Source organism: Vicugna pacos, chromosome 2 (genome assembly GCF_048564905.1).
Source record: "Vicugna pacos chromosome 2, VicPac4, whole genome shotgun sequence".
NCBI lineage: Eukaryota > Metazoa > Chordata > Mammalia > Artiodactyla > Camelidae > Vicugna > Vicugna pacos.
The window spans coordinates 18,242,374-18,257,619 of record NC_132988.1 but is presented as its reverse complement, the minus strand read 5'-3'; the positions used below and the strand labels follow the sequence as shown (position 1 = coordinate 18,257,619).

Below are 15,246 nucleotides of genomic sequence, written 5' to 3'. Positions count from 1 at the left end.
CAATTGCTTTTGCCTGTGAATTTAAAAGACAGCGCGACAGTGGGCACTGCAGCGATCTCAGCGGGTTTGTGAGGACAAGCCCTGCGTCCGCCTAGGGGATGGGCTGGAGCTCTGTGGGGAGACAAAGGGAAGAAGGCATCGTTTTCGGTCTGTCCTTGGTTAAGGCTCAGCTGTAATTTGGGATGCTGCTGGTTTTCCTCATCTTTTTCTGCCTGGTTTTGGCTAAAATCTACAAAACGGGATTACAGCACTCCTTTGCCTATAACTATGAAAGTTACGCAGGTAAATGAAGGCCTTATTCTTTTATTTGCAACTTTAAAAAATGTTCAATTCATAGAAAAGTTGAAGAAATAACACAATCAGTATTTACGTACTCTCTGCCTAGATTCATCAATCATTAACGTGTGGCCGCAGTTGTTAACAGTCAGCTTGATCGCAGTCTCTCCATGTTGATACTTGCATGTGGTACTTCTTTGCTGAACTATTGAGAGTAAATTACAGATGTCATAACAGTATGTCCTTAAATACTTCAGCATGTGCCTCCTAGCAGTAAGGATGTTCTCTTATATACCCGTAATACTATTATCACACTCAAGAAACAATATTGATAGAATAATTTTCCCCTAATATACAGACCATTAACTCCTTATTCTTTAGGATCCGTCAGGAAAAGTTTCGCTCTGTTGTCTATCCCAAAGGTTGGCAATTCTCTCTTTAAGATGCCTCATATTTTTGAGGCACTTTGAAAAGTTTGATAAAAGCACTGGGCCCCATTTTCAGAACAATATCCATAAAGACACTTCCATGTCTACCAGCCAACAACGCATACATTTTGGATCCCTCCAGGGTGTCCATAAGACTCTAGGTTAAGTGTTGTTAATCTTTGATCTAAATTCTCCTCTTTTGTGAACACACTATTTATAATTACAGTTCTCAGAAAAGATTAAAAACGATTTTTCTTCACTTTCCAACCTTATGTTTTGTGTTCATGCCAAGGAAATCAAGGTTGCAAGGAACTCAGAGATGGGTAGGCAGGGGATCATATGATCCCCTAATCTATGCAAAGGAAACAGAATCACAAATACAGCTGAGAGCTGTACTATGACAGACACCCAGCAGGTGGACTACATGATTAGAAGACCCAGAAGAGTATTTCCAAACTTGAGCTGCTTTGATTCTGAAAGAGTGAATCCTCGCAAACCCACACTTGCTTTCTTGATAGTTTACTTTTAAAACCAAATATCTATAGCACTCCATCAGAGTTGGCACATTTATGGACTTAAGACACAAGTAGAATTTGTTGGCAGTTACTGACATTGTAAGTTTCATCAACAGAATTGCCCAATTTGGTTACAGTTCTAGGACAGGGAAGTGGAAGCAGGGAGGTGGATACTTGCTAGCAAATTAGGGTCACATTAAATGTCCTTAAGAAAGGCCAGCTGCGACTGCCAAGGTCAAGTTGCACTGTGGGCTCTATTTTGTCAACTGTTAACTTGTAAAGAAACAAAATCATCAGCTGACCATACGCCAACGTATGTGAGCTTGCCGGTGTTCCTCTCTGTAAACAGATGGAAGAAAATGAGACATTTCTAGCTCGGTTAGAAAGATGACCAAGTTTGGCTAAAAGATGGGCATAAATGTGTAAATCCCTCATGCAACGGTCTGACACAAATTCTAATGCCTATCCCCTCTCCCCCATAATCCATCAAATGCCTCAAAATTACTTTCTGTAAAGCTTTTATAGTATAGAATCATCTCATTCACTAATTAATGATTATCTCATATAATTCTTGAAAGAAAGAGTGACAAAAAACTAGTCAAAGCCTCTGGCAGGCCTATGGGATTTGTAAAAGTCTTATAGAGCTTTGAAAGGCTAAGAATTCACAGCCAGTGGAAAAATCAGAGCTAATTGTGCAGGATGAACTTCTTAGCCACCTGCTTTAACTGTAGCTGTGAAAAGTGGGTTTTTCTTAAATTTAGCTGAGTGACTATTGAACTCTTTGACTTTAGCTTAAGATATCCTGTTTTTAAAAGTTTATCAGCATAAAATAGCACAAATAATAATGAGTATTTGCCAAAAGCTATTCCTCTCCCTTGACTCATCCCTGATTACCAGACCCCATTCTATTATGCCAAGCCAAACCCTCTTTTTCTTTATAAATCAAGTTTTATGTATTTTCAATCAAACTTAACCTTTTTCTTATTTATTTATTTTTTAATCAAAATACTCCAGAGAACTCAACATGATTAGTCATTAGGAAAATGCAAATTAAAACACAATGAGATACCTCTTCAAATCCATAAGAATGGCTATACTCACAAAGACAGAAAATAACAAATGTTGGTGAGGATGTGGAGAAACCGGAACCTTCATTCATTGCCACTGGGAATGTAAACTAGCCCAGCCACTCTGGAAAACACCTTGACAGTTTCTTTAAAAGTTAAACATAAATTTACTATTGGATCCAACAATTCCACACCTAAGGTGTTCACTCAAGAGAAATGAAAACATACGTCTCCACAAAGATTTGCACATGAATGTTCTCTGCAGTATTATCTACAACGGTGAAAGCTGGAAAGACCCCTACATCCACCCATTGATGAATGGGTGGGAATACTACCCATCAATAAAGAGAACAGAATACTAGGATAGCTGGAACGTGGATGAACCTCAAAAACATTATGCTACATAAAAGACCATATAGTGTATGATCCCATTTACATGAACTGTCCAATAAAGGCAAATCTGTACATAGTGAAAGTAGATTAGTAGTTTTCTGGGCCTGGAGGAAAGGAGATTAGCCATACACAGACATGAGGGATTTTACTGAGTAACGAAAATACTCTAATACCAGATTATGGTATTACGGTGACAGTTGTGTAACTTGATAAATTTACTTAAAATCATTGAACTGTACACTTAAAGTAGGTCAGCTTTATGGTAAGTTATCCCTCAGTAAAATTATCTTTAAAAATACACTAGAGCTCCTTCAGACCTTGAGAAAAATGTACAGTTTTAGACTTTCGGCACAGTCTTGGTTCCCTTTGATTCCAAGAGTATAAACTGTGTATCACAGAAGAATTCTCCAGGTAGAAGTTTAATTCTCCTAGCTTCCAGTTCTGCAGGTAGGGTGGTGCCTGAAACAAGTCCATCCTAACAACAGGTAAAAAGCTGAAAAGCCTGAAAAATCAACATCTCTTCTTGGATCCTTAATAGAGGGGAGGACACAGGGCAAACCGCCACCCCCGGGATTGGAGAGACAGACAGGTGAATACAGGGAATCACGGCTTACCGGAGCAGAGACTCACGAGGGGATATGATCACAGGAACCAGTGCAGGACTGGAACATCCGAACAGTAGTCGACAAACTGCTGGAGGCTCAGTGTAGGTTCACCAGTTGTAGCAGGGTACCACTCTGCTGGGGGGATGTTGACAATGTGGAGGCTATGCATGTGGGGGGCAGGGGGACATGGGAATTCTGTGGATCTTTTAGTTTTCCCATGAACCTAAAAGAATAAAATAAAATCTTGAAAATAGAAGAGCATTTGAGAGGTTAAGTGTTCTTTTTTTATGGGGGAGAGGGGACATAAAGAATTATTTCGTAGCTGAATTAAAATGTAAGAAAATTCATAAAGACTGAAACACAATCTATATTTTAGACTTACTTCAGAAAAATATAGAGAAAGCCAAAGGACATGTAAAACTGAATTAGTCTGATAACATTTTTTAATTTTAGATTCAAATAATTTCAGTGTCTCCTTAGCTGTTATCAGTATGTTTTTCTTTTTAAAATAATACTGAAATATATACCATAAAAAACATGTTTACCCACCCAGCCTAGAAGCTCCAGAATATTTACTATGAATTAACTTTTAGTCACAGCTTTGTCTTACCTCTTACTTTTTGTAGGTCAGATTCTAAAGGGAAATAAGTGACACCTGTACAATTTATTGGTAGAGCCTAATCGGGAATGTAAGAAATTTTATTCTAACACTGGGTTTGATTCTGGTTTTCCCTCTTCATCTGCACGCAGGATTTTTCCCTCATATAACTGGTTCCTTTAAAAATTCATTTGACGTCAAGCACAGAGTGGTAAGTCCAACATTTCTCAGTGATCATTTATGCGTAGAGAACTTCAATGATTGCATACTGCATATTATTCATAAAAACGAACTGGAGGGGGTTGGAGTCATTGTTTAATAATATTCATTTATCAAACTTTTATTTCTGAGTGCTTATTAGGTGTACAGTTTTCTTCTGGGTGATGGATGACCGTGAACTGAGGACGCTGTGCTTTTTTTTATAGTCACCAACTTTTCCTCTTTCCCATGTGCGACAATCACTATACGTAATACATTGACAGTTAAAAACAAAAACAGCTTTTCTCTGATTGAAAACCTTCAAATAATACAGAGAAAATAGAGACCAAAGGAAAAATCACCTGAAATCCTTCCCTTTGCCCCAGGAGTAATCACCACTAACATTTTAGTGAACATCCCTCAAAGGTCTGTGCTTACGCACACATAAAGACGCACACGTGGAGTTCACGGATGGCATCCACTGTCCTCTGCAATCTATTTTAATCACAGTATTTTCATGGACATCTTTCACTGTTAACATAATTATTATCATTTTAATGGAATCATGATATTACATTGACTGGATATATTGCAATTTAAAAATATCCCTTATTGCTGTGCATTTAGGGTTTTCAAACTTGTAACTATTATAAAAAATGATGTGATGAGTAAATTTGAATATGAATTTTTCTGATTGTACAACCATCACCTCAGGGTACTTTCCCATAAGTAGAATTCTTGGGTCAGAAGGTATGTTTATTTTAAATATTGATGTACAGCCAAATTGCCTTCCAGAAAATTGGCCTCATGAACCAGCAGTCCACAAGAGTGTCTGTTTTCCTATATTTCCTATAAAACTGGCTTTAAAAAAATAATTTTAATATTTTCCAATTTGATAGATGAAGATATTTCAATTTCCTTTTAATTGTCATTTCTTTGACTATCAGTGAGGTGGAGTGGCTTCTATTTACTGGTTATTCATAGCTCTTTGGTGAATTTATAGTCAATTCTCATTATGTGAGGTAGTTATGTTTCTAAAGCCTCCACTAACACTGAATCAGTGACTACTGAACCATGGCTCCTAAGGGAAATGTAGGGTCAGGTTCCTGTGAGCCTCTGGTCACACCAGTTTCACCAACTGATCAATACGTAAATTTGTTTTATGTATTTCTTTTTAATGATACCTTATGTACTATATATTGTTGATTAACACTAAACTTGCAGCCAACAGCAGTATAACCCATGCCTAAACGAAGCTTATTTAACAGACGTATTTTTTCCACATCACAGCCTTCCTGCACTTAGGAATCCTAGATGGCACATCCGCACTGCACTCAGGGGCCATTTTAAACATGAAATCATTAACAAAAAACATGAAAAGGCAGAACATGTGGCACTAAATAGGATGCAAAAAGGACATTGGTTTACAGTATGACAACTGAAACAAGAAGGCAGCGTGTGTTCTTAACCTCCACAGAGAACGTGCGTGTCAGGTGACTCAAATTGTTTGCCACTCCCAGCAGGGCCTTCGGTGATCTCAAAAATGCTGCGAGTACTGACTTGGGGTTACAGCTGAATTTTAGCAAGTAGGCAAATTCTCAAATCTGGAATCCATGAGCAATGAGAACTGACTGTATTCACTTCCTTTGCCCATTTTTCTACTGGGGTTCTTAGCTTTTTCCTATTGGTTTGTATAAGCTATTTGTGTCTAAGGAGAGTCATCTTTTGCTGTCCAGTTTTATAAATATTTTCTCCAATTTTGTCTTTCCACTTTATTGTTCATACCTATTGCTACAGTGGCTTTTGACAGCATTATCAAAGTGCCTTCTGGAAGGGGAGGACAACACTGGCAATGGAATTTTACTAAATTTCTACTGTTGTGAAGTGTATTTATTGTGTGGTGTATTTATTTTTATCTCTTTTTCGCAGGCACACCAAATTCTGTCTCCATCAGATTATGAAAGACCACGTAAGTCCTATCCGAAACTACCACTTTACATCCATGTTCTGCCTGTATTTTAACTATGATCTTCAGCTGAGATTTCCATCCCTTCCTGAGTCTGAGGCCATGTAAGGCCTTTTGCATTGCTGCCTCCTTCCTCCCTTCACACGCCTTGTCACTTTATTGTACGCCTCTGTCCTAACAGTAAGGACAACAGGATGCAGAAATAAAAGGAGCAGCAGCTCTAGAGAAAGAGCATGATTGGGGAAGGTTGTGGTGGTGGCAGAAGTTGAGGATGGGGGTGGGTGGGTAGTGTGTATGGAACTACTGATTGAAAAATGGTTTGGGAATGTCAGTACAGCTCGCTTACTCACCACATCGGCTGTCTTTCTTTTCACGCTAGATATGAAAATTAAAAAGCCAGCACCTACGATCCTGATGAAGTATAATCGACTAAGGAAAGAGTTCCTGAAGCATGTAAGAATCTTTTTACATGTCACCCCTGGGGTGTCAGTAATTTTGCACAGTGTGGTGGTGGTGGGGGTGGCGTCCGTATGTTAAGAGTTGACATGAAAGTAATCCCTAATTTACAATCATGTGACAGAAATGACTATAGAAATAGACTATTCTGATAAGCAGTCTTTCTAGAAGCATCCTGAACATTTCTTGCTTAGATCTCTCCGGTTAGTTTGGAAGGAAGCTCAAAGGGGCTTATAGGGACTGAAATTTCTCTTGTACTGTCCGAATTCTCACCACTGACAGCAGGGCTTTGCTGGACTCAGGCAGTAAAGTTCTCAGATTGTCCTTCCATCCTGGGGACCCACTGTGAGTGCCCAGTGTCCTGGGCTCACTCACCTCATGAGCCCATTCTGCCACCCAGTATCAACTGTCCCTGCATCCTACATGGCCCTCCAGAGCAAGGGCTCTGTCCTGCCTGATGAGACGTTGTCAAAACTCAGTATTTTTTAACAGGATGTTAAAATGGAATTCTTCTTCTGTCTTAGGAGTCCTGGCAGAGACTCCAGGAGAATGAGTTGAAAGAAAGAATAAAAACTGGTTTCTACCAGCACCCTACTGACTTCACCTCATTTAATATAAAAGTTACATTTTTTTGCTATCCTATTACTTCTATTTATTCGGATTTCTCTTTAAATTGACTTTAAAAAGTTTGGCCTCACCCTAAGTAATTATATTTACAATACCACAGGTTTGGTATGTTAGTTATGTGCATGAGGTTAAAAAAAAAAAAAAACCTGACCATTAAAATAAAAAAATGTTATTCAAGTACCACCTAACAGTATCACAAGAACCACCAGTCTCTCTACATATATCACCTTGGAAAATGCTAGTCTAGGGGCATCAACTAGCTAATCTAATCTGGTATTTTAGCTAGTGGGACAGGGTTGGATAGCCCCAGCCCCGCTCTGTTCCCAGGTAACTAATCTGGTTAATGGTGGCCTTCCAGAAATGGTGCATTTTTCTTCATTTTTCTGTTTTAGGACCTGGTAACTTTCCTCAAGCATCTCAAGCACGGAAAGGCAGGGCTGTGGTGGGCTGTGCAGGGAGTTCTGGGGGGGCATTTGAAGCTGAAGCCCACCGAATGTCATATTATGTGGGCAGCCAGGGATCTCCCTTCACTGCAGGGCTGGGGCATGCTTCTAGGAAGGGTAGCTGATTTCCTGAAAGTATATTTACTGCTAGCTGGCCTCCTGGGAGTTGCCTGGGAGAATCATTAATTATTGTTAAATAAATAAACCCCTCTTGCTGCAGAGTTGTACTGGTGCCAAGCAATTCCACTGCCAGTGTCCGCAGCTGTTCTAGGGAACAGTTGTCCATCTCTTTGAGGTGCTTCCCCGACCCCCTCCCCTATAGTGAATTTTTCTATACTCACAGTAGCCTCTTTTAAGTCAACAAATTAATGACATTACATCCTGCTAATGTTTTTACGGTGCAACAACAGGCTAAAAGCGCGTGCGCACACACACACACACACACACACACACACACAGGCACAAGCCACACAATTAATATGGGGTACTTGTTTGGGAAACCTTGAGCCTGGAAGTCCAACTGAAAAATAAATCATGACTTTTAATTTTCGGACAAGGCAAAAATCTTCATTTTTTAAAATAGGCACTGTATTTGGGGAAAGAGGAACAAGCATTGAGATGTAAAATGTGCAAATTCCTGCATCAGCAACAGGGAGGGATTGAATGAAATTTTCAACCATCACTAATGACATTCTCACTTTAAAAAGTATTTGCTTGGTGTCTAATGACATTGGTAAGCACCTTCTAAATATTTATATTTTGGGGTCCTATCTTTAATAAGTTCATGATGGAAAACTGGGAAGCAGAGAAATCCATGCACAGGAATGCCTGGCCCAAAGGGGTGGTAAGGGAAGACGGGGGAAAGAATCTTACCTCTGAAGGATGATTACCGGGCAGTAGACAAGCAGTGAATGGTTATTGGTTATTGATTTCCAAGAAGTTTCTTGCCTTTTTTCCCCTCTCCTCAATAATGATCTGGCCTTCCTCACAGACACACAATATATGAAACAGGCATGTTGAAGGAGATGGAAGAAAATGCAGGACCAATCCCAAGTCCTGCTATTAAATGGCAATTTGATTCCCAATTCTGTGCAAAAAAGAATAACCTTAGGGGATGGGCGAGTGCTGACAACCAGGCCATTTTCCTCCAGCTTCAGAAACCATGTAATTCTACAAGCAAGATCAGCTCATCAGAAGACTCAGAAGCTGATCAATACTCTGTTTACAGTCTGGGAGGACCGTCCCCATCATTTTGCTGAGTTGGAAAACGAAGCCACAAAGCTGGAGGCCCAGAGCTTGCTTAACGACTTGAAGGTATGAAAACGCCTGCTTCCGGGCCTGGGCAGGCTGGCTTTCTTGGGCACTTCCCTGGGCTTCAAACGCCTTCATCCCTCAATTTTTTACCCTCGCTCTTAAATTGGAAGAAGGGACAAAAGTATCGCTATAATCATTATTAAATTTTCGTTTAAAATAAATACTTGAAACCACATTTCTCTGCAAGAACCACAGAAATGGTGCTGTGGCCCCGACAGCGGTGGGCTGCAGCGTCCAACGAGCCAGACCCGTCCATCTGGGCGTCCCGGGCGGGGAAGGGCTCAGGGGCGTGAGAAAGGCTCTTCTGCATTCAGAGCAGTCGCCGGCAGAGCCGCAGCCTTGCACCGCCAGGTTTCCCTCCGCGCAAGGCGCCGCCGGGAAGCAAACTGGCGGCCGCCGTCGGGCGGGTAGGGCCGGCCCGCGTCGTAGCGGGGGTAGGAGCCTGGGGGTGGGGCGAGTCGCGGCCTTTCTGGCCCCGGCCCTCTGCAGAGGGGCCTCGCGCCCCCGAGCCCCCGCCGGCGCCCCACCCCTCCCACTCCCAGGCCCCGCCCACGCCTCGCCCTGCCCACGTCTGGGCCCCTCCCCGTCGAGATCTTCCTCTCTCTCCGCTCCTCCCCGTTGCTCGCCTCCCCTCTCTCCCTGCACCATCCTCCACCCCCGCTTTCGCGGTCGGCCGCCTGCTTCTGCTCCTCCTCCACCTCTACGACCCTCCTCCCCTTGCACCCCCACTACCTACTCGGCCCGCCTCTTTCCCCCGCTGCCCAGCACCGGCCGCCCACGCCTGTGCGGAGCGCGGTCGAGGGAAGGCGCGGGGACCTCGGCACGGGGAGGCACCGCCAACCTCCCGGGCGCCGAGGGCCCCCACCCCTGTTGTCCCACCAGGGGAGGCCGAACCTCGTGTGGTTACGGAAGTAGCTGCCTCCTACCCCTCTTCCTCTGCACCTCCCGCCCTGCCCAATGCCCCATTTACTCCCGTTTACCAAACCGTCCTTCTCTACAAGATTTGTTAAGTAGAAAAGATAATTAAAAGTCGCACCACCACCCCTACTTCCTCCTCCTCCCCGAACCTCCTGGTGGTTATTTTTGTTCTTTAGCCCAGGTTAGGCTAAATGCATTCCCGGGAAGCCATCTGGTCTGAGTCCCGGGATCCCTTCGTATGGTTTCCATTAAGCTCGCCAAACCGTGCATTGAAACTGCAGCTTTGGAGCCACTCAGGGACCTCCAGGATTTTTGCCCTGGCCAGCCTCACGGAGAGAATCTCGGCCACAGGGAAGTAAAGGCCTCGGTTGAAGGTCTCAGTCAATACCTAACCGTCCTGATCTCAATTTGCAATTAATATACTTTACAACTACAAGGAAATACAGTTCTGTTAATTAGCATCATTCATTCTTTCTTTTTCTGTGTTTTTTCTATATACAAAGCACAGATTATTAGAATATTATTTAAAAAAACAAACAAAAAAAATACTGTTTTAATTCTAAAAGCAATGTTAACAGCTTTACAGATGATTTTACAAAATAACCTGGCCACAGAAATTCAGTTTGACCAGCAACATTTATATGGTTGGGTCTACACCTTCTCCCTTGCTGGCCCCCATTCCTCTCCCCACCAAAGACAAAAACCAAACGTTAGTTTGGGGGAAAATGTCCTCTTACACACGGGTTGGGGTTTGTGGTCCAAGAAAAAAAGGGAATAGATAGGTTTGTAGAATCACAGGGTTCTAAGTGGAAAGTTCCTTGGAATTCATGAAAAATAAGCCTGTCGGTTTATGGAGGAGACAAAGTGTAGGGCTTTAGGGAAGATCACATGGCTTATGAGTAAAGGACTAACTCGGAACTGCGCCTAAATTGGGGCGGAGACTTAGGCATCAAGGGCTTTATCACATACGGAAAAAGGACGATCAAACTTAGTTCAGTTGTAGCACCTCCTCCTCTCTCTCTCCTGCCTTTCACTCTGCGGTTCTGGGTCTTGCCTATTTGAGGAGTTCCAGCCCCTTCTTCCTTCCCCAACATAGACTTTACTCGTTTCTTTCTCTTTTTCTTTCCTTCCTATCCCCCCACCCGACCCAAACCCTAACCATGAGATTTTATTTGGATTTTTAAAATGAAACCAGGTGCGGCATAAAACAAAAGCAAAGTAATAACAAGGAAATGCTATCCAACGCCTCAGGAATGTGCCGAGTTTTATGAGTCAGGCTGCCCTGGCAAAGAGCTCCAACTGACATGGAGAGGTGGGTGGCACCGAGCAAGGCCCATACATGGCAGCCCCAGGCCTCCCCAGATAGGCCGGTCAAGGCAGCCTGTGACTCACTGCCCAAAACCAGAGACTCTTGTTCCTCGTGGAACAAGACTTCCGGAGGCTAGAGCCCAAAGATCATTGGCTTTTCCCACCGAGGCCGGTTCAGGTTGACCTAGTGGGGGCCACCCTGAGGTTTGGAAGGGAAGGGAGCCTGGGCAGAAGGCCATCCTTGGGAAAGCCCCCCCTTGATGGACTTGGATGAAGGTTTTTATACGTTGAAGAGATTGTTACCAACCAGGATTCTAGAAATTGATAAGAAGCCAGATGAGAAATTCAGCCAACGCTTTGTCAGGACTCATGATGAAAATGAGGGAGAAAAAACAAGTACCAGGTTTCCTTGCTCACTACCTGGGGGGGGGGTGCTAGTCCCTTCAATGGGGTGCAAGTAGGGGTGGGTCCAGGGGTCTGGCTGGAGGGGTGGCTGAGGTGGTCTGCCTACCCCCTTGGAGGTGCTGTGTGCAGGGATCATGGGCAGTACCTGCTTCTGCTGCGGTACCCTGCTTTTGCTCCCAACACCTCAGAAATGGCAGTTGGGCTTCTGGTCTTTTTGTATCTTGTTCATTATTCGCCCCAGCTACGCATACACAGAGTTACTTTTTTGTCCTTTATAGTTCTTTTTGTATTCTATTGTTCAGTCAGGTGCAAGCATTGCAGCCCAGGGTCCCGGGTCTGAGGTCCCAGCCTGTCTCAAGATGAGTAAACTACAAAGTGACATGAAAATTCACCCGTATTGTTGTAGAGACGGTGGCTTGGGAGCTCCAGGGAGTGCTGCCAGGAGCCGGGGGCGGGTTTGCTCTTGGCGGAGGGTGCCAGAAGAGCGCAGGAAAAGCAGGTCAGGTTCTGGCGGGGTTTCTGAGGTGCCCTGGCTGATGGAATCAGAAGGAGTCGATAAGAAGCAGGAATGGTGGACTTTACATAAACACCGAGACACCCAGGCTCACATCCTTACATTCTGAGAATTCCTTTCCAGTGAGCGTAGTAGTGGGGCGAGGGGTACAATTTTTTCTGTTCCTAAGAGGCAGGCTGAGAGAGCTGAGAGCCCGAAGGAGGATGTCTCTTCTCGAAGAGGTGGTGGGAGGGGTCTGACCTTGGGTGACTGGGATCTGCTCATGCTCCCTTCATTACAGGGGCCTGAACTGAGCGGGACTGATGCTGTTCTGGTTTTCGCTTCCCCACCCTTGAAGGCTGTCACTTCTTGAATGAGAATGAACCTTGACGGGCATAAATGAGATCTCCATGGAGCAGCCTCCTGGAAGGGAGCCTTATTCTTCCCTTTTTTCTTTCTTTTTTTTTTCTTTTCCTCCCCATGGAGTGCCCGTGGACGAGCTACAGCAACTCTTCCATAATTGCAGGAAAAGCTCTGCTTAACTTTTTCATTAAAGTCTACTTACCTGGAAAAATAAAGTCTTTTAAGGACCATGACTACATAAATATTTATAGTGTGAACAGGCGTCATTCTGGGTCTGCAGGAAAATGGGCTCATTCAGTTTTATTTATGATGTGACACTCGGGTGAGTGACATCCGTCATCTGGGTCGGCCCTACACTCTGTCCCACTGAAGCATGTTTATGGAGTGATTATGCTGGCAAATATTTGCTATATTTAGTCCCTCTCCTCCCCTAACCCCCTCTTAGCCCTTTTAACCCCCTAAACCAGCACAAAGCCATGCTTCTGGTCTAGGGAAGATTTGAACCCTAATGACAGTGGCTGGAACAAGTGCTGAAGAAGCATTTGACGAGTCAGGAGGCAATTAGAGTGGGAAAGACGACTGTTATTACAGCATTCACACACTAAGGTGGGCTGTGGGGCTGGTGTCTGGCAGGTGAGGGCTCTCAGCGGGGATGATAGGTTTTGACAGGTGATGGCCTCAGCCCTGAGTAGCAGATGCAAACAGATGCTTATGGAACTCTCCTTCCCAGGGAACTTTCTCTGGACAGGAGCTCACAAAGCCCTAGGTCTGTCACCACGCACCCTGGGGCTCTGGGGGCGGGGGGTGGGTGGGAGCTCTGTGACCTCAGCTTCGTCAAGGTTGCTGGTGTAACCGGACACTGTCACACCCGGCCCCTGGCTTCGGGGGACGGGAACTGCCCCCCATCTGCTGTGGAGGAGGGCCATCTCTGGCTTCTAGCTTTCCAGCTGCACATGCCCTGACCTAGACATTCCAGGCTGGGCCTAGGCCCCCTGCAAGGCCCAGTGCCTGCCTCTGATCAGCTTGGCCACCTATTGTTTATCCTGGGAAGGGCCTGGTCTTGGCATAGGGGCCTGAAGTGTTGCCAGCATTTTATTTTTAGAAACAGGAAGATCTTTGCTTTTTGGCAGCTGATCTTTTTCTGACACATACCGGGATGGCATAAAATAGATCAAGGGGGAGATTCCAAGTCCTAAATTCATGGCGTGTATCATCCGAGGCGATCGTACCATAGACCACTCCATGGAAGCCTTTGTGGGGCCTTAGATCATTCCTTTGCAGACCTCTTACACAGAGTGGGTCTCTCTGGCTACATCCTGGCAGCCAGAGGCCTCTAGTCCACAGCTGTCCTAGCCTGGGCAGCTAATGAGTCACTTTTCAGTCCATCAGCTGGTCTGAAGTTGTATAGTTCTTCTATTCAGCTCCTTCTCTACCAATTCATAGTGTCGTCCACCTTGGTAGGCAGAGTAAGAAAAACAGTTTGCTAAAGCTGACGTCCATCACCCCTTCTCAGCCCAATCATGATGATGGTGCAAGGCAGCCAGCTTCCATGACAAGAAGGACATTCCTACACTCAGGGAGGGCATTTCCAGATTTTATTGAAAGTATTATTTGTTTCAACATGGTCCCTCTTTTTAAAACATTTTTGTTTTGTTGAAGTATAGTCAGCTTGCCATGTTGTGTCAGTTTCCGGTGTACAGCATAATGTTTCAGTCATACAGACATACATATATTTCTTTTCATACTCTTTTTTTTAATAAGTTACTATAAGATATTGAATATAGTTCCCTGTGCTATACAGTAGAAACTTGTTGTTTATTTTATACATAGTAGTTAGTATCTGCAAATCTCAAACTCCCAATTTATCCCTTCCCACCCCCTTCCCCTGCTAGTAACCATAAATTTGTTTTCTATGTCTGTGAGTCTGTCTCTGTTTTGTAAGTAAGTTCATTTGTGAAGTTTTTTGGGGTTTGTTTGGTTTGTTTTTTTTTTTGATTTTACAGATAAGTAATATTATATGGTATTTTTCTTTCTCTTGCTGGCTTACTTCACTTACAGTGATGATCTCCAGGTCCATCCATGTTGCTGAAAACAGCATTGTTTTTTTTATAGCTGAATAGTATTCCAATGTGTAAATATACCACAGCTTCTTTATCTGTTGATGGACATTTAGGTCAATATGGTCCCTCTTAAAACATATTTTTGTAGGTCCTGTGACTATGGCTACTGACAGTTTATCTGAAAGCATTTTGTAACTTGTAATGACGTATTATGCAAAGGTAAAATGGAATGGGAATAAAAGTAAAGAATTAAATTGTATTTGCTATTTTTCTTTCTCCCCAACCTTTTCAAAAGTTTCTTTTTAATTACAAAAATGAAACATAAATATAGTTTCTCTTGCCCTTTGATTACCTTTTGGACTCATTTTTCCTCTTGCTGGAGTACATCCTCTGGTAGGTTTTCCTTTGTTCTTCTCCTTTCTCCATCAGTAAGTGTCTGTGGATAATAAATTTTCCTGAGGGCTTGTATGTCTGAGAGTTATTTTGACCTCTCTCCGTGTTAGTTTGGCTTCTTATGGAATGCCAAGTTCAAATTTGTTTTTCCTGAGCATTTCTAAGCTATTGTTGCATTATTTTCTGGAAACTTCTGTGGTTGATCTGATTCTCATCCCTTTGTAGAGTCTATCTTTTAGAATTGTATTTTTCACCATGATGTTCTGGAGTTTTATTATGATATCTCTATGTGTGAGTTTACTTTTTAAGTTTATTCTTCTTGGTACTAACAGTCTTTTTTTTTTTTAATTGAAGTACAATTGATTTATAGTGTGTTAGTTTCTGTTGTACAGCATAGTGATTCAGTTATACACATATGTT

General features: G+C 43.2%; 1 protein-coding gene across 1 annotated transcript in view; it reads left to right on the top strand.

The window, feature by feature from the left end:
* The window catches only part of C2H4orf51 (chromosome 2 C4orf51 homolog), a 36,999-nt gene that overhangs the window by 13,203 nt on the left and 8,550 nt on the right, over positions 1–15,246 (top strand). The window contains exons 3-6 of the mRNA XM_072948252.1: positions 4,035–4,093; positions 6,010–6,049; positions 6,426–6,499; positions 8,724–8,886. Of these exons, the coding sequence (XP_072804353.1) occupies positions 4,035–4,093; positions 6,010–6,049; positions 6,426–6,499; positions 8,724–8,831 (281 nt within the window). The 3' untranslated portion in view covers positions 8,832–8,886. The remainder of the gene's footprint in view (positions 1–4,034; positions 4,094–6,009; positions 6,050–6,425; positions 6,500–8,723; positions 8,887–15,246) is intronic.